Source organism: Rhyacophila brunnea, unplaced genomic scaffold (assembly GCF_057557595.1).
Source record: "Rhyacophila brunnea isolate RB1 unplaced genomic scaffold, BYU_Rbru_1.0 scaffold_2, whole genome shotgun sequence".
NCBI classification, from domain to species: domain Eukaryota; kingdom Metazoa; phylum Arthropoda; class Insecta; order Trichoptera; family Rhyacophilidae; genus Rhyacophila; species Rhyacophila brunnea.
In genome coordinates this window covers 6926620-6946705 of record NW_028232859.1, presented here as the reverse complement: position 1 = coordinate 6946705, position 20086 = coordinate 6926620, and the positions used below count along the sequence as shown (strand labels likewise).

The 20086-nt window shown below is 35.1% G+C and overlaps 1 protein-coding gene and 1 non-coding gene across 3 annotated transcripts; both read right to left on the bottom strand.

Annotated features, from left to right (window-relative positions):
- Positions 1–1688: 1688 nt before the first annotated feature.
- LOC147071786 (RNA-binding protein 1-like) lies at positions 1689–12125 on the bottom strand. Of its 2 annotated transcripts, XR_015070633.1 has the most exons (5): positions 11996–12125; positions 11640–11849; positions 8990–9058; positions 7371–8018; positions 2979–3108 (listed from the first exon to the last, which is right to left on the bottom strand). XR_015070633.1 is itself a non-coding variant. In XM_085947128.1 (4 exons), the coding sequence occupies exons 2-4, from the start codon at positions 11846–11848 to the stop codon at positions 2940–2942; spliced, it is 447 nt and encodes a 148-aa protein (XP_085803254.1). In that variant the 5' UTR covers position 11849; positions 11996–12125; the 3' UTR covers positions 1689–2939. The 2 variants fall into 2 exon arrangements, 1 of the variants encoding a protein (XP_085803254.1); XM_085947128.1 differs by lacking the exon at positions 7371–8018 and having other exon boundaries at positions 1689–3108.
- LOC147071787 (small nucleolar RNA SNORA53) lies at positions 10817–10985 on the bottom strand. The gene has a single exon (XR_015070737.1). It is a non-coding gene; the product is annotated as a small nucleolar RNA SNORA53 (small nucleolar RNA).
- Positions 12126–20086: the final 7961 nt, after the last annotated feature.

Here is a 20086-nt window from a genome sequence, read left to right as displayed (position 1 = left end):
ACTTTTCAAAAAAATACTGTTGTAACTCTGTTACTACAGAAAAATCTTGAGATACAGCGTAATTTTCTCACTAATTGCATGGATATTATTGTTCTAAAGTATTCAAACAAAAAAAACTGGAAGCAGCAGAGGCAACAATTTTTGTTATCAACAATTAAATGGAAGTAAAATACAAGAAGTATGCAAAAAATACTTTATCAACACATTTGGGGTGAGTGAAAGGTACTGCTCCACTGCATGGAAAACAAGAGATCTTCTTTCCGGAACGCCAATTCCAGAACAAAGAGATCACAAAAATCACAAAAAAATTAGTGATGTTTAAAAAAATGATATAAGAGCTCACATTAAGTCTTTCCCAGTGATCGAGTAACATTATTTGCGTGCACAGACGTCCAAATTGTATTTAGATGGTAAATTAACAATTGCTGAAATGTATCGGTTATACAAAAAACAACAAGCTGACAGCAATATGCCATTTGGAAAAGAACACTATTATACGCATCTATATTTAATGACGAATTTAATATTGGCTTCTTTAAGCCTAAAAAAAGATTTGTGCGTTGAATGCGACCTATACAATAATTCTTCACCACCAGATGAAAAAAAACAACTTCAAGAAAAATATGAGACACATCAACCTGGAAAAAAGAGGCAAGGGATGAAAAGATCAAAGACGTAGCAGAGTCCCGAACTAATGGCCAAAATAGCGTCATTAATGTAGCTGTATATGATTTGCAGGCTGTTTTACCGCTTCCTTGCGGAAATGTATCAACTTTCTATTATAAACGAAAGTTTGGCAATGTACAATCGTACAGTCTATAATATCACTGAAAATATTGCAAACTGATACATGTGGGACGAGAGTCAAGCTGCATGAGGATCCAATAAAATTGGTAGCTGTGTACTCGATTACAATGCATGTAAAAAATATCACCACAATGAGCATTTTATTTTTTACAGTGACAATTGTGCCGGGCAGAATAAAAATAAATACATTGCTGCAATGTATTTATATGCCACCGGGAATTCACAAAAAAAATACAACGATCTCTCATAAGTTTTTGGTCACCGGGCATAAACAAAATGAAGGCGATATCGTCCATTCTACAATTAAGCAGCAGAAAACCAGGGCTCTAAAAAGTGGACCAATATTTGTGCCCAGCCAAATGATTACTATTGTACAAACAAGTAAAAAAACAGGACAACCATACATAGTTAAACCCATGACGACAAATAATTTTCTCAACATGAAAAAACTAGCAGATGAAATCGGTAAAAATTACAACACGGATGAAAATGGAGAAAAAGTTTTGTGGCAGAAGATTAAAGTTATAAAAGTAGACAGAGACTATCCATACATTATTTTTTTTAAAACCAGTTATCATGAAGAATGTAGGAAATTGAATGTTCGACAACAGCAAATAGGCAAACCGTTACCAATGGATGGTCTCAATATATCCAAAGCATATCAAGAGTGGCCAAAAATAACGACAATTAAAAAGAAGGATTTGCTTTCCTCTGCACCGCTAAACATCGTGAATTTTATTATGATTTTTTGCTTCTCTTCCAAGTGATGTTTAAAAATTAAAAATCGTATATAAAAAATTTATTTTCCCATTAAATTAAATAATTAAGTATTTTTTTGTTGTTTTGAACTAATAATTGTATTTTTCTTTTTTTTTCAATAAATCTTTAAAGATTGTACCATAACTTAATATTTTGAAAACCTTCCTTTACAGTGCCCAACAAATTAGTTGAAATTATTAGAGTGATGGTAGGGAAATTTACATAGAAAGTATTGAGTTGATTCAAATTTTAACATGAAATTCTCAAATATCCTAATAAAATACAGTCGTAACTCAGAAATATTCAAATATCTCCGTTTGTATATGTTTTAGAGAAAAATGATGAATACAGTTGAAAATAGATCATGTTTTTCCATAAAAATGAGTAATAATTTTTACATTCAGACTTTTCCTGTATTTACAAAGAATATTTGAAACTTCAAATGGCTCTCCTGCAAAATGCCAATTTTTGACTTACTACAGTATTTTACTGGGGGTGCGATTTATAATGCCGAGATTAAATACTGATTAATAACTTATGATAAGGTCATAGTAAAAAGTTACTGTCAATTAAACAATTATTACGAAACAATGCTTCCTCTCTTTAAAAAATGTAATCCCTTGTTTTGTCCAAATGTGGTCAAGTTATTAATTATTACATATTATTCATCTATGTATTGATATATACATAATTGTTATAGTGAAGTGAATAATGACTAATTTATAATAATATATTAAACAAAGCTCAATCTTAACATCCAATCATCTTATCAATAAAGAAAGGAATGCAAACATATTCTCTTGCATTCATTTAGGGAAATACATAGTATTATATAATACAAAATTAACCGTACATTAAAAATATTAAATGAGATATGGAAAATTATAATTTAACCAAAAGTTACACACTAACATTGGTGGACGCTTTAAACTCAATAAAAAAAAAAACAATTGCGCTGCATAAACTGATGATTCGTAATATTTTTGCTTTACTGTTTATAATATTCAAGCAAAAATATGTGCATAACAGGCTCCACAGAATATTATTTTACGCAATGACTGCCTGATCCCTTATTCTTCACTCACAATTGTACAGGAAACTAAATATACAGTGGAACCATAAAAATATAATATCAATAGAGGCATTCTACGGTAAATTACCAATAATGCTTATACATACAATAAAGCATCTTTTGGTGATACTATACCAAATTATGTTTCACATAGTGAAAACGTTAAATTAATAAATGAATGACCAATCATCTGCTTCCACGTCCAAAATATGACAATAAAAACAACCAATTCATTACGTTATAGGTGCACTTTTAGCAACAAGACAACCCATCAATGTTCCTCCCTCGTTACAAAATACATCTAGTAGCGGTCCCTGCTGTTGGCGGATCGGCTGCGCCTGTCTCTCGAGTAGGATCTTCGTCCGCGCGGTGACGGGGTCCAGTCTCTTCCTCTAGAGATACTTCTTCGCGGAGAATAAGAGCGACCTCTTGACGGCGACCTCCTACGTGGGGGGGTTCGACTGCGAGATCTGAACATAACAGCAAGGAAAGAAAATATTCAATATAGTTACTACACACCGTACACTATTGTTCCAAATCTATCCTTAAATAGGTTCACATGAATACGTGTATTAAATAAGGCTCTAAGTACCAAAAAGTAGTATTGCCTGTAGTTACAAAATACCGAGTCATTGCAGTAAAATTTCATGAAGCAAACCTTTTGAAAAATGTAGTATTACAGTGTGAAGCAATCACGGCAGCTTCTATAATTTTAGGGATTAAGAACTCTCAAGTGTCAACACACCATCGTCAGCTATTTTATATTCAATGCCGTTGACCACTGCAGTGCTACTTACACCATTATAAATAAAACACGCCAAAGGACTTACAACGTCGACAGGTTTAATTATTTTGCTGTATTTTTTTGACTTGCTTTAGGCACTTAGACTATAGTTGAAGTTATTGGCGTTGGTATGTAGAACAATTTTCTATAAAAATGTCAGTTTTTATTATTTTGGTACTTAGCGCCTTAATTAATACACGTATTCACATTATTTATACATAGTGAGGAGGCCGCTCAAAATATTAATAATTACTATCACAAGTCATATCAGCCCTCTGGCTGATTTTCATTTAAATGTATTTTTGTAACATTTAATATCGGCCCCTTTGAGTCTTTATACTTTACAGGAGACCCCAAACACAAGTAAATTTACATTCCACAGACATTAAAGAAAGTGTTTGCAGGAGATATGTATTGACTATCTTTTATCCAGTTTTTCAAGTTTCTTTTGTCACTTGACATAACATGTCATTTCATGTCGAGTACCATACGTAACTCAAAATTGTTAAAAATTGAGATAGGTTTCTTTGACTCTAAGGGGCTGATATCATGTTGAGAATATGGATTGCAATCCCAGACAGAATTATCAAAATTACAGTTAAAATCGAGGGCTTAGTGTCGAACAACACTATCTACAAAAGTGCAACTTTACAGGAGAGCCAAAAATCGTTATTTTAGATTCTTGTAACTTAACAAGGGAAATGTTTATTTAAAACCTAATGTTAATATTTTATAATTTATTGTGTATTGTACATTTATCTTGCTTATGATGATGTTAAAATTTATAGGGATAGTTTTTAAAAAATATGATAACAAGGGTAACTTATGTAATTAGCGTTAAACTTTACTGACGATTTAATAAGAAATTAGAAAAGATTGACATAACGTTGTTTGACTATCATGTCGCCGGAAATGTAAAATAACGTTATCTCAAAAAAAAAAAAAAAAAAACACATTTTTGTAGTTAACGTTGTCTGACTTTAAGCACTCGAAATGGTGGACGATTTTGACTATTTCAGCCAAAATGACAGCCGTAGCACACCATGTGTAAGACGTGTTGATTTGTATTACATACTGAGCAGTAGCACTATGCATATACAAAGTTTCCCCTTTACGGAAATTATTTCTGGAATACTAGAATAAAAATTGTGTGAAGTTTTTTTAGCCTCTGTAACAACCCCTATAATAGAAATAATATATGCCAAAGAAAAATATAAAATTATATTTAATAGTACTTTCAGATTATGATTAGAGATAACGATGTTTCATAGTTTTATATTATGACTGATCAGCAATCCTACACAGTTAGAATATTAACATGACTGCTGTTACACACATAATAATAGCACTTAAGGCCATGCATTAGTTGAGACACGGTCTAAAAAGATCGTCGCTAGGCGATGCGCGGTTTGCGGGTCGCGGGTGCATATGAGGCCTGTCAAACCAAATATTATTTGTCTTATAAATCCAACATGTGTCCATTTAATGTTCTGTTTATTGTTTTATCAGTGACAATAATAATATATTCATTGACATGTTTTCTTTTTAAAGTAAATGGGTAACGTTTTAAGTCATCTTTACACGATTTAGGAATTATTACGGCCGTCGCCATCACGAAGCAAAATGACGTCCTTCCAGCTCTACATGCTCTCTCAGAATGGGAGCGAGTGCAAAATTTCGTCGCGCCTATGGTAGAAAATTATTTGGCGTTTCACTGATGAATCACCTTAATACGTACAACCATGTTTCCCAAAATTCCGGGATAGCACACCCTAGTAGCAATGTTATGTAGAATTGCAATCAAGTTATCCACTTTTTTTCAATATAAATCTAGCATAAAAAGAAATATTTGACAATAAATCAAATTAACACAAAAAGAGGTTTACCCTTACTTTTTTTTATTAAATAAAATATTTCATAAACTGTTTGTCTTGTAAAAATATATTTTATTAAATCAAAAATAACTAGATATAAGCAAAATAACTAGATATAAGCAAAAAAAATTTAACTTAAAAATGATTTAATCGAAGAGATCAAAGGGTACTACGAAGAGATCACTTTAAAATCAATTCACAGAAGTCACTGCATAATTTGAAATGCATTAATTTTCAAAAAGAAAATAAACTCATATGTCTCCACTTTTAATCTTTCAATACCATCGCCGCTTATTAATTTTAGCATATAATAAAAACATTGAAATGTTTCAGAACCAAGAACTTTCATTGAAATATGCATGTTTTAATAGTGAATTCCAATAATTAATAAGTACAAAAATTTTTTACTCTTGGTTAAATGATAAAAATAGACCATTGCTATGTAATGGATAAAATATTTTTCTCATTAACAAGCTTTATACCTAATCAATAACAGAACAGTAACTTAGGACCGTATGCATAGACATATTTATAATACATATAAACATATGGAGATATGCAAGATACATTCCAATTCCATGTAATGCATAACGCATAACCTCACTTATTTAAGTATGACCATGCATATGGCTCATAGTTAATATTATTTTCTCTCTGAAACATTTAAATTCGATCATTTAAAATATCTATGACAAAACTGCTGCATCCGACCCTAGAAAAAAATTAATCATTGGTTGAATCAGATAAGCAAAAGGATTCCAATACCAGACCACCACTGACAAATTTTACCACGATGATTATCAAGGAATGTTAAATTAGTATGTACATACTATAGATATAAATACATATTTTTTTAAACTTAAAAGATCACTTTTAAGTTACAGGCAAAAACTAGGTTTGCAAATTGAAACAGGAAGGGTGGGGTATCTTTTGGTAAGCTTTTTATCAATAGTATAAAAAAAATATATAAAATGAGATCAGGTACCAGACCACATTGTGTTGAGAAGTTCTAAATGATGAGAAGCAGGCAGAGGAAAAATTTGAGGTTAAGTCACCTTCTTCGTCAGGGAAAGGATCGTATCGCTGAATGAAATCCAAATTGTTATTACTGATGGATTTATTTATCTACTGAATTGGGGACCATATTTTTTTTTAACACTTCTATGTGTCAGATATAAATATTATCGACTTAATTTTTTTTCAATTGGCTCTACAATTCAGCATGAATCTTGGCCGCCTCACACAGATGCCATCGCCTGTCTGTATATATTATGAGGTATGTTTCTGCTACACTTCATTGATAATAAAAATAAATGTGATTTAAAAATTAAAACTTCATACTACTCACTCAGTGGCGAGACTCAATAGTTACAAAGCTAACATTGATACGGTATGAAGAGTGTGCCACAAATAATGCAAATTTATCTGTTTGTCCGTATCCAAATAAGGCACCACTGATGTGCACTGGTGACAACTATATTACAATATAAAAGTTCTTTTTATGGTTCATATGAAATAATTAATAGTGAAATGTATGAAAAATAGCGGTGGTAAAATAGAAAATATCCACAATTTCTAGGAAAATTATAAACACCGCAGTTAACATTTGCAAAGTGAGATGTGTCAAACAAAGACGTGCCAAAGTGTCACCAGGTAAACACAGCGTGGTGTACCCTCACAGTAGGTGTGGTTATTTATTTTTTTAAACTGACAATGTAGAGCCCTTGTTCACTACAACGGCTTGACACTGCAACACATTGCAGCAGCTGGTTGGTGAATAGACATAACCACATGCAGTCCACATTATGTATATATAGTCTGGATATGAAGAGGAAGTGAGGTAAGGTATGTATGAAGTGGCACGGAGCAAGAGGGGATCACTCCTCATCTGGCGTCATCATCACTCAAATATCTGGCGGTTAGGCTCACCTACCAACCATTGCAACACGTTGCAGCGTCATAACAGGCCCGAGCTCTCAATTAAAGGTGCCAAAAACTTCTTCAATGCACTCGGTTAAACACTTTATTCAATGTTCTTTGACTATAAAAATTTAGAAAAACCAGTCCCTATTACCTCATTATAAATTCCGACATGTGAATTCATCGTTGCTTTCTATGGTGCCTGCCTATCCACGAATGACAGATTCCCATCGAGCCAATCAAGGTTATATTCCAAAACTTATGTCATCCATGAGTTCAGGAAATTATTCTTAGTATTAGCCTGAGCTTATCACAGCCAAAGCCATTGAATGAAGAGTCGAATATCCATTGCAGAGGTCCAAAAATAGCCGATAATCTTTTTAGAACGCAGTGATGAGTTTTCAAATCGATTGGTGTTCTTTCTGTCCGGGATAGATCCGAATTGTCACACTCGTCTTCGTTATCAAAATCGATATTTGCAAGACGAATATTTAATCTAGCCTTAGTTGAAAGAGCATAGGTATCATTTGAAAGAGAACGGTCGGCAGAATCAACGGGTAGACTAGTTGAGGTGCGAATGGGTGCAATATCGACGGCGACACCAATCGTCGAAATAGTGTCATTCGATACGATTGGCGGAGAGGTAGAGCGATTTGCGGAATCAGTTGTCAGTCGAAGAAGGGTGGAGCGAATGGCCATTGCGGTCGGCAAACGGTTGTGGAGTAACAGATGTGGTAGATTGGTGGTTGAGGTGGTTGTGATGTAGTTGGTGGTGGTGATGATGGAGACAGGCCATTGGCATCTGAAAACGGCCCAACACCCACCACAATCAATCATTATACGGTGCCATGTTTCTTTTTTGTCTATTGACTCCTTCCACCACTCATTCTCAATTGTACATATTTGGTATATTATATCTACATGACATTTCCATCACAAAATTTGCCAGGCTTAAAAAGTGAATATATTAGTGTTCAAAAATAACCTGGTGAACAGGATACAATCTATTAATTGAATCTGTAAAATACACCAAATAAATAGGGCTGTCTAGCTATTAACTAAAAAACAAACCAAAAAATTACAGCAAATTAATCGTCCAATTAATAATGCCATGATAATAATTGCCTTTAAATGACTATGTCACCTTACAGCCAAATTGTTATTTTGAATACTAAAAAACTTTTTCTATTTATCAACCAAACCAAGATATTTTTTTGGTAACACATCCAGTTTGAAATGTCAAGTAAATATATTATCCCATTTTTAAATGGTTACACGGCGAGGAGTATCACTCCTGTAAAAATAACAGCTCAATCAACATATTCTCACATCACAATCATCCTATATTATTCAAAATACCTAACGGAATCTCAAAATTAGTAGTGAATATGTATGAATAAAGAAATTCATATATATATTATATAAAGCTTGGCACTTTTTTGTTAATGGCGTATAATATGTGCACATCAGACTAGCGTAAATAGAATATTCTGCTTGTGCAGGCGAAACAAGCCATGAACATAAAGGGAGCCACACCTACTGCATGTTTCTTTCATTCAAACTACAATTCATTCATGTACTTACGGTAAGACATTAAATTTTATCCTCTAATCACACAAATATAATACTTAAACATAATTTGTATGATTCCTTATAAAAACATTACTAACACTCACACAGGCAATTTCTAAATTGATCATAATTTCATTCATACCATAAATAATTTATTTTATGCAGAATAAATTGTTTAAAAAATTATATCTGAGTTTATACCTTCTGCCACCATCACGCCTTGTTCTTCCTGAAGACATCTCTACACGAATACGCGTTCCACAGCAACGCCTGAACAAAAAAAACATAGGTAAATCAATATACCTGATTTTTGGCACTAAAAACCATTAGCAAGTCTAATTAATTGACCTCTTCCAAAAACTTTCTCCATCCAAAACAATCATTATTGCCACTTTCTGATTGCTTTGCACGAGCGCTTTTAAATCCCCCGTGGCGCAGCATACGGCAGATAACGTAAAAATTAATATAGGTAATATAAAAGAATTATTATATTAATAGGTAGATCAACGAATAAAAAAAGAAAGGAAGAAACATACTGATTCATTGCAGTATAAAAACGGGCAACCAATCTGGAAAGCAACGATTTTACGTAAACAAATATCACACGGTCTGTACGTGTGCGTCAACTTCGTATGTGTTTGTGTGTCACGCAATGTTGACCATATTTGCCGGCCTTTCCGATTGCCATGATTTGTACATAGGTAATCTCATTCCTTCTTTTTTTTATTCATAGAGGTAGGATCAAAGATAAACTCCCAATATTTTTCAAATGTCTCAAGTTGTGTAAAACAATCGATCGAAGGAATGCAAGACTTGTTAAATTACTATGGACATTGAATGGCAGAAGCCTTTAACTATCATGGGCACTTCTAGATGCCGTTAGCGGGACGAGGGTTAAATATCAGCACAAAGTACACTCGCAAGATTAAATTTCCATTTGACATGACATGACCATAAAAGGGTGTAAAGCTCAAATTACATTGGCAGATTGCGTCTGGCCCGATCGTCTGCCACGACTATCAAACTCTATTCTCTATGGTTTTCAAGGATCGTGAGCGATCGGGACAAAAGTGGAAAATTTTCTATTATTCCGTCGTACGATCCATTCATTAGCAAGCGAAGATTGCCAAAAGCGTACGAAAATAGCCGAATACGCGCCCGCTCGCGAGCCACACAAATGGTTGTTCATTCTACTGCTCGATTTCAACAACTACAAGATGGCGAAATCTCAAAAAAATGTATGGACTAGCGCTGAGTACACAGTCCTCGCCGAAAAATGTCAAACGGCATTTAAACAGATGCTCGCTAGGTTTGACAGCTGTTTTTTTTATGTAAAATTACGCGGGAATACGTTCAGTGTAGCCACCAACCCAAGAAATATCTAGTTTTCGGTCAACCTATATTTTTAATAATAGCAACACTATTTTTATTTTAAACCAATCAAAAGCAAGGACCAACGCGATTGAATCGTTGCTTGTAAATGCAAATAGTTTAAAAACGTTGGCCACGACGGTTATTGGATCAGGTTGGGCCTGCACGTCTGCCAATGTAATTAAGCCTTAAGAGGCAATTTTGTCAAAGGTGTCAAATTTTTTTTGGTTTAAATAAGTTAAATGGCCTAAAATAGATTTAATGTCAATCCACTGTGTACAGACACGGGTTAAATAAATATGAATATACAATATTATCGCTGCAATACCTCGAAATAATAATTTTTGTCTCTCAATATTATGGATCATCCGCTATTGCTTTAAACCCATCAACAAGCAAACTATTGGCGGTCTCTAACATTTTAATACACTAATCATCTTGCCATTTTAAACAGAATGCAACAAAAGAGTATTATTAAAAACATGGTTCATTTGCGGTAGATACTGTCCATACAGACGATACGTGTACACAATTTTATAATTTTCACATTTTCCATAATTAATATTATATTATGGAGTAATTTACCCACCATAATATTCTATGAAATCAATAAGCATTGTAGTTTTACAGGCGCTCTTAAAATGTAACAAGATTAAGTTGTTCCCCATCATCAGCTAAGCTCCTAATCCATAAAAAAGGAGCGCAATTAGCGCTGATTTTGAGATTGGAGAGCATGAGGACTGAAGATGGAGGTATTGTACTTTTGCACACTTATGACTCAAGCGTTTCCTTAGGAAAAAACAGAAACGGATCTAAGGAGCGTGCGTATAATATATAACAATTCTGAATTAGGTTAGGTTAGGTTAAATGGAAAAATGGAATTAATTGAATTCGCCGATTACCATTTTTCGGTCGTAAGAAGTGTTTAAATAAAGCAGGGCATTGAAATTTCTCGAATTCCCCGTTATGTTTATGTGACAAACAAAAAACTTACATTTTCAACACGTCCTATAATTTTTGCCGAAATACTATCGTTTCTTGAACCGCCAACTTATAATTCGATGACAAAAAGATAGCTGAATTCCAAAATGGCGACCGACAGCTAAAGACGACGGAGGACCAGTCACAACCACCACGATTAGTTATAATTAATGGTTATAACAAGTTCAGTAGGTAACTGACTGACAGTTGACGTATTGAAAATATATTCACAACATGAAAATCACTAATATTGGGTAAATAATAAAAAAAAAAAAAATGGAGTGCCGTTTTTAATTTTATTTTAAAAGAGAATGGAGAATATCAACACTCCACTTCATGCAATCTATATAATTACCCAAGAAGCAATTAATGAAGATATTACGAAATAAACATAATGGCGTGAAATCAAACTACCAAACTACAAACACGTGATATAGGTAGGCAGGTACGACGTTCAAAATATTGCGAGGATATATTATTAATTTGGTTTATAACTCACGTTCCATCAAGTCCCCTCACTGAATCCTCGGCGTCTCTTCCGTCCTCGAATTCAACGAAAGCAAATCCGGGTGGATTTCTCGCTACCCACACGTTCTTAATAGGGCCATATTTGCAAAAGATCCTCTCAATTTCATATTTAGAGGCAGATGAACCCAAATTTCCTACGTAAACCTTGCAGGAGAGATCCCATTCTCGGTAATGCGACATTCTGGAACGTGAATGAAAATCAAGTGCTATTTATAGTGTACCCAATACGTCCGACAAAAAGTAGACGTCCATGTTGAGAAAACAGAAGCGTAGCATTAGCAATAATATGATTCTTATGAAGTCATTATCTAAATACGGTAAACCTACCCACTCAAAACTGTTTAACGTTCAACGGAGAAATTAAATATCCAATAATATAAACACTGGATGTTTAAAAATGCCAAGACAATTAGTATAAAATGTAGCACGCCATGCGGCATGCGATAAATTTCGGAGTGATTTTTGGTCTTTTGGATACGGAAATTGACAGCTTTCCAGAGAACAGTGTTGCCCTAAGCAAGCGACCATAGATAAAAAAACGTCAAGGATAAATGCAACCATAGACTAAATGCATAGACTAATATACTAACTAAATGCAACTTTAGTCTATGGATATATGAGAGGCAGAATAGAATCGAAAAACTGTTCGCAAAATTATCGCCAGTATCAAATTTTAATCAGTTTTCACTTTTTAATTTATTTTGTAGGCGTTGTAGCAGTACTATGGCAGTACTCGTGGTGGGTATAATGCGACCTCTTTGATAAAATGGAATATACCTAATCGCAGGTATAATATTATATTATAATGTAAAAGTGATCAAGTTTAAATTAAATACTTTAAGGTGAGTACTAAATATATAAATTACACAGATATAAAATTTGTGAAATTACTAGCACACGCGGTTGATAATCATTTTATTTATGATATACCTATTAGTCTATTCTATGGTCCCGCCAAAGCGGTAATTTCGAAATAAATGTGTCAAGCCTTTCATTATGGTCATTGGCACAGAACAGATTAAATTATCGATTTTCTGTTTTTAATATTATACATATCGCTTTGAGTTTAGATACATTGAATTTAAATAGTACCTACCTATGTCATATGAAAATGATATCCAGAAATTTCAAAATTATAAATCATAATATTATATTACTTATTCAAATGCCTTATTCGAGTAGGTACGGCGACACTTTTGTTGTTAGACGACGCTACAGGTAGATATGCATGCGTTGTAGGTATGTCTCGCGAGACACGTCTGAAATAAGTTTGGGAATCTATGTAACCACGACGATAACCAATGAATAATGACTCCGAATGCGTTTTGAACTGGTAGAGATTGAGTACGCATCAAAGCTATTTGAATTTAGCTAAAGGACTCTCCCAGGGAACTCAGAAATAATGGGAACTAAAATATCTAACGGGTGGAGTAACAGGCAACCGATCTAGAGTGTGGAAGAATATGTACACTGTAGTTTGAGTGTAGACAGTATAGCTGTAGAGCAACATTCGCGTTATGCAACACATGGGCAGCAAATGTTTGCCGTATTTCGACACAGTATCGGTATTTCAACACGCTCCAAAGAGCACCAACATTCGCTTTGCTTGGGCCGTTGTGAAGGGAGCATTGATACATAGTCATAGATAAATAGCCCTAGAATGCTCCCCCCCTCGTAAACGACTAAACTTCTATACCTTTACATTTGCAGATGGGGCCAATATTTCTTGCTACGACTCTAACCACTACTTAACGCACTCCACTGGATGCATAATATTATGCTGTATTAAATTACATTTTTATATCGTTTTTGCATATCAAATGACGAAATAACACAACACAAGTCGCACAGAAGCCATGTATTGTTTCGTTATAGAGCAGGGATGGCCAGTGCGTCGATCGCGAAGGTATTTTTGGTCGATCGCGGACATAATAATAATATATTATTGTACCATTTCTTGTTCAAACGAGTCAAAACTACTCGACGTTCCAGCTCTTAAAATCCACTAGTTCTTATAATTCTCTTTTCTTTCATATCATTATCAAGAAATGCAGTCATGCGAAGAACACAAGTGATGAGCTTAAACTTGGAAGATATTCTACAGGAAAACATTAATAAAATAAATGTAATTCGATTGGTTTTTAAAGACATGTATTGAATACAGTGACAAGAATTATTAATAGTTTCCAATGAAGGAACGATCCAAAAGAGAAGATATATTTAATGCATTTAAGTCGTATTTATTAATCGTACTCGATGTCCTATTCATATACTAGTATCGATAACAACTTATGGAGTTCCTGTTATGGTTGGGAATCATGTTGGGTTTATTACTTTATGTAAAAATGAGGAAGCAATACCCACTTCTATCAGTTATCATTGCATTATACACCAGCAGGCATGGCTCCCACAAGGGGGATCTGACAGGGCTCTAGCCTGAAGGGAGCCCTGCGTAGCGGTTCGACCAGTTAAGTGAGAAAAACACAAACCACAAATTTGCTCGAATAGGTAGTAAAAAAAGGCGCTATTTTCCTTAAGGCCATGCATTAGTTGAGGCACGGTCTAAAAAGATCGTCGCTAGGCGATTCGCGGATTGCGGGTGGCGGGTGAAAATGACGCCTGTCAAACGAAATATTAATTGTCATATAAATCCAACATACGTCCATTTTATGTTCTGTTTATTGTTCTATTAGTAACAATAATAATATATTCATTGACATGTTTTCTTTTTAAAGTAAATGGGTAACGTTTTTAGTCATCTTTACACGATTTTAGAATTAATTGACCCGTCGCCATCACGCAGCAAAGTGACGTGTTCCTGGGTCAACATTCTCTCAGTGAATGGCAGCGAGTCCAAAATTTCGTCGCCCGTACAGTTGAAAATTATTTGGCGTTTCACTGATGCGTCACCTTAAGGGATATTTACATTTTGCATGGCTGTGCGATGCAGTTAAATGTGATATGATTATTGATGTAATTAAATGATAATTATTCATATACATGAATTCTATACATACGTATAGAATTCATTTTACGTAAGTTTCCTGGCGAACGGTCGCATGTTACTTGGCTACTACAAGATTTCTAATATTCAATATACCTACCTACAGGTAAATTGTGTAACTATGTCGAAATTACAGTTAATGTGTACCTACCTACCAAATTTTAAAAGTTAAAGACATAATAATATTATAATATTATTATTGTCGTTAATTCGATTTTTTGTATCGTTATTTTTTATATTTACCAATTAAAAAATGGGGTTTTATTGTTCTCGCATGATCATTATAATAAATTATAAGTGATATCAGTCGATCGCCATAAATAATTATTTTATCAACTAGTCGATCCTAGAAAAACAAAGTGTGCCCACCCCTGTTACAGAGTATAGACTCTCCTAATATAGACAGCTATCAACATAGTTACAGGTTATAATTATTATACATCGATGTCTAATGTCAATACCCCGTATCTTACATATGTGACGAAAATGACTTTTTGATGTACCTACTATCACTCCCCTCCATTTTGCGTGTGTGTGTGAATTTTTCAACTGTCACTTTTTGTTTTGTTTTCTTTTTTATCGTCTGTATTTGGGATGAAGGTGGATAATTGACACACTGGAATGGTTTCGGAAACGACGAGGTTTATTTGGGGTTAATATATACTATATGGTTACATTTTTTATAATTTTATTCTACGGATGGCGAAATGTACGCGTTCGCGATTTTGCTGCTTGTCACGATCTCAGCGCCAAAAAAAAAAACCGTTGGACTCGCGAGCTGTGCACAATGCGACGTTGCCATACGTGTTTTTTCTTTGGACAATGTTGCCGGTCAGATATTATTTATTAGTGGTATTATACATTATTTAATTATTTTCGCAATCAGCCGTTATTATTTGTTGGCTTTGATACCGATTCGGGCGTCTCCAGGTACACAAAGACACACCCAAATGGGGACCATACGGGGGCGTCACACTACTTACTAAAACAACAAAAATACTGCCCATCACCTGCGAAATCCCATATAGTAGGGATCTGCAGTTATTTCAACAAAAATGATACAGCCATTTTAGTAATTTCCCGTATCTGAACATTGCAGAAATAAACCTGTAATAGCCCGTATCTTGCCACTAAGCTGTCAAGCATGTTGCATGACGTGTGTTGAATTCAGCTTCAAAATGTCACTTTCGAATACAGTAATATAACACATTTGAATGTTTATCTGTATATAAGTATATGTCACATTTTATTGGATGTTATCATTATATTAGGCGTTATGTGCTTTGCTTTACCACTTTTTATGTTATAGGGTTATTGACATGCTGTGTAGTTACAACATGCGTGAACTATTAGCAGTCAGTTACGGGATATTAATTATTTAGTTTTTTAGCTTCCTGCACAATTTGTAAAAAGTTACTCACGTGATTTAGGCCATCGACATGTAGATATTATACAGTGACGTCAGTGACGTCCCGTGGGGGTAGGCAGATTAACCGTCGCCTAGGGTGGCAATTACTCAAAGGGCGGAAAATCGAAGAGAATCATTTAGAATATACTCGTATAGAAATAGCTACATAAACTTAGTACCTACCTAATAACGAAAATATATTTCAATTAAAAAATTCATCTCACTGGTTTTGTCGGGTTCGCGATATCTAGTTTACTACCGTTGTCCTTCGACGTCCTTGGTGACTAGAAATGACACGTGCAGATTTGCGAATAATTACAGTCTGACATTTTGTTAGTAATGTATCCATATAACACATATTATCTAATGCCGTGTCCACAATGGCAACCTCATTAAATTTTACGATAATTATCATAATTGCTTAATAATTATCGTAAAATCTAACGAAGTTGCCAGTGTGGACCCGGCATTAGATATTGGACTCATTCTTCTTCTTGGTCGTGCACTCATGGCTGAGGATCGTGACCACATTTAAATTTCGCCATCCTTTGAGCGACCAAGACTTTCCATCCTTCTCGATCTTCCGCTTCTCTCAGGGCAGAATGGATGGTGCCCCCAGTCAGCTCTTTCACTTGGTCGCTCCATCGCGCAGACGCTCTTCCTCTGCTTCGCTTTCCCTGGAGGCTACCCAAAACTACCAGTCTCTCCAGGTTGTCCGGTCCGCGCCCGACAATATGTCAAAAAAACTGCAGAATTCTTCTCAGACATATCGTCGAGAGCCGTTCCTTTATCTTCAGTCCCTGGATGATTGACTGGTTCGTCCTGTGCTCCGTCCAAGAAATGCGAAGCATTCGGCGCCAACACCACATCTCAAAGGCATCAATTGCCTTCCGTTCTCTTGCCTTGCTTGTCCACGACTCGACTCCGTATAAGAATATCGAGAACACTAATGTTTGCACAAGCATCATTTTTGTGGCAATCGAAATTCCCCGATCCTTCCATAAAGGATGATATAAAAATACTAATAAAAAAATGGGGCGGCATTTTGGCGCTGCCCTTTAGCCAACACTCGAAATGGAGAATTTTACGAACCGGAGCGCTCGGTAATTTTATGAAAATATTAACAAAGTTATCTAATTTTATGTGTTTTATAAAAAATAAGTATGTGATTTTTTGTTATATTGTGGCCATTCTAGCTCAAATGGTAAAATTATTTTTTCCATGAGACGGAACGACAATGTTGCCGATTTTACGACCCGGAACGGCGCTCCGGTGCGTTCCGGTCCATTTCGAGCCCTGCCTTTAGCAGACATTCTACAGTAAAGTTATGTTCCTCAAATGGTATTCCGCGGAACTCCAAGATACCGTGACGTAAAATTAAGGGTATTCCGTGTATTTTAGCATTTTTTTGTATTCTCAAATAAATCCACTTGAATTATTGAGTTGTCGGCACTGTACAAGTACTGACCGCAACCTCTTTTTATGGTAGCCAAATAACATGTGACTCTTCCGCATGTTGTATAAATGGTCCAGCAAATCACTAAAAATATTTGTAAAATAAAATTCTGCATGTGAATTAATTTTAATTTTAATTTTAATTACTTATATCAATCATAATCACACCGTTAAATCAAAATGTTAATATTCTTTAATTAAGATATCGCTTTTTACTATTAGAGCAAATTTGTGGTGTATGTTTATCTCACTTAACTGGTTGAACCCGCCATGCCGGGCCTCCATGCTAGAGTCTTGTCACCCCCCCCTTGTGGGGGTCATGATGTCGATACTTTCTAATGGAGCGACCGCATCGTCTGCTTCGTGGAAATTCCCCACTTCTTTGGAAAGTTGTACCTATATTTGTATTCGTTCCTTCATTCGCCTCCCTTTATGTAACGCAATACCTGCCTACCCCCACGTCACTATAGATAGAAATGTGTATATAATATGATTTCTAATATTCATTCAATGATTTCCAAAGGCCAAACAATAATATACCACGATTTTGTGATTTTACGCATTACATATGGAGTGACGATTATTATAAAGGTGGCTTTTCACCAGTGAGCAGAAAAGAAAACACAATTTATTTTATTCTCGACATGATAGAGATAGGATGCTGTGAGTGAACAAATTCATTTATCGTCAACCTCCAATTAACTAGGTAGGTACAACGTATGAATTCCAGGATTCCAGCGTTATTCTAGAATTTATAAAAATTCTTTTGCGTAGGTAACTCATCTAATTGACTGTAAACTAGAATAGTATTCCAAATTTTAACGAGTACAGACAAATCTCCGTAACCGACTCACCATGTCTAATTCACGTAAGGACCAGTGAACTCGGAAATAATGGGAACTGAAATACCTAAGGTTTAGCAAGTAACCGATCTCGAGTTAGGAAGAACCCGGAATAAACTTAAACACGTGTCAAGAATACGTCACACGTCGAATACTGACAACTACTCTCGATTTATGCTACAATTTAATATTGGTGTATTACACACACTATTGCACGTGCTTCATTTTCGTAGGACACTCACACATTCAAAACCTTGCATCAAAATGTAGCTTATTGAATATAGCTTATCGGAATTCTATTTATTATCTGTTCTGTGGTAAGAGGACAATAAAATTAACCGTGGGGACATTTCACCATGAGGACAAATCATCGCGGACACAATTCAATGCGAGGACAATTAATTCACCAAGGGAGTGCATAATAATAATAAAAAATATATATATTTTTATTATGCCATAGGAAAAAATTATAAAAGATCAGAAATTACATTTAACCATTTATTAACCATTTGATTTATTTATTTAAAATGGTTTATACGTTTTCCACTGTTTTCATCTTAAATCTAGTACCTATCTATAATTTTAATTAGTACCTACCTACCTACCTAGGTATATTATCCACGATATGGATCTAGGTGGACGCTCCCCGAAGGTCTTAGCAAAGTTATTTATGATAAATACTTGTTAGGTACCCGCTCAACGTGATGTACCCATGCTCTGAATCCAAACACTCACTGAAAAACAACATGTAAATTTTCCAGACGCGGGACTCGAACCCGAGATTCACAGCATCAGAAGCGGATATTCTACCACTCGTTCATCGCATACGGGTTAGAAAATATGTAAACATCTGACCTGCAAGAGTGTTCACCTATGAGTTATTGCGACTGTCGCATCGACAAATGGTTGTCAATTGCACGTGGCTTAACTGCCATAGTTATTAGGATTGTCAGTGTCCGTTTGTGTCGTCTGTGCTGTCTAGTCTTTTAGATACACCGCATCAAAATATTAAGCCAAACATTGGGTGGCCCAGTTATACCAATTTATGAGTGCCGTCATTCTTCCAGTGACTATAATGCTTTGCATATCGAGAATACCGAGAGAAATGGGGCCAGTCCGTTGAAAATGCTGTTAGGCAGCAACCGGGTCCCGATCCTCAGTCGTAAAGTCCGGACGAAGAAGAAGATCTAATAGGTAGGTATTCCATTTACCTAAATAATTTGTATTTTTCCGTTTCTGGGGGGGTCCGGATTCGGAAAACATGTGCGCGCGCGTGTTGCACCTAATAGTTTTTAGAATATACTTGTCAGTATGTTTGCGCGTGCAATAATTATTATTTTCCGGGCATGGTTTTGCTGGTTCGTTCGCGACTAACCGGTCAAAATCCAGTTTGTGAAAATATCTCGATTGTGTGACTATACGAACTCTGGTTTGACGATATTATGAATGTGGTTTTTCACCCGGCGAAAGGAATAAAATAAAGCGGGCGTGTCGCAAATCGCAACTGCTCAAACCGGAGCGAATATCAACCAACACACACGCTGTTTTACCTTTGGAATTATGAATTTTATTTTATTTATTTAATTTTTGTTTTACCGGTAAGTACGGAGTTCACCGGTGGACTCCCAGCTTAATAATATTATGCTATAAGGTTTCGGTACCTACCTAGTTCATTATTTATTAATTTATTTACGTGTCCAAAAGCTATC

Coding starts and splice junctions, on each gene's coding strand:
- LOC147071786 (XM_085947128.1), bottom strand. CDS start 11,848: ATGTCGCATTACCGAGAATGGGATCTCTCCTGCAAGGTTTACGTAGGA. Junction 9,059..11,639: donor GTGAGGGGACTTGATGGAAC/GTGAGTTATAAA, acceptor TTTTTTGTTCAG/GCGTTGCTGTGGAACGCGTA. Junction 3,109..8,989: donor AGGCGTGATGGTGGCAGAAG/GTATAAACTCAG, acceptor TGTTATGTTCAG/ATCTCGCAGTCGAACCCCCC.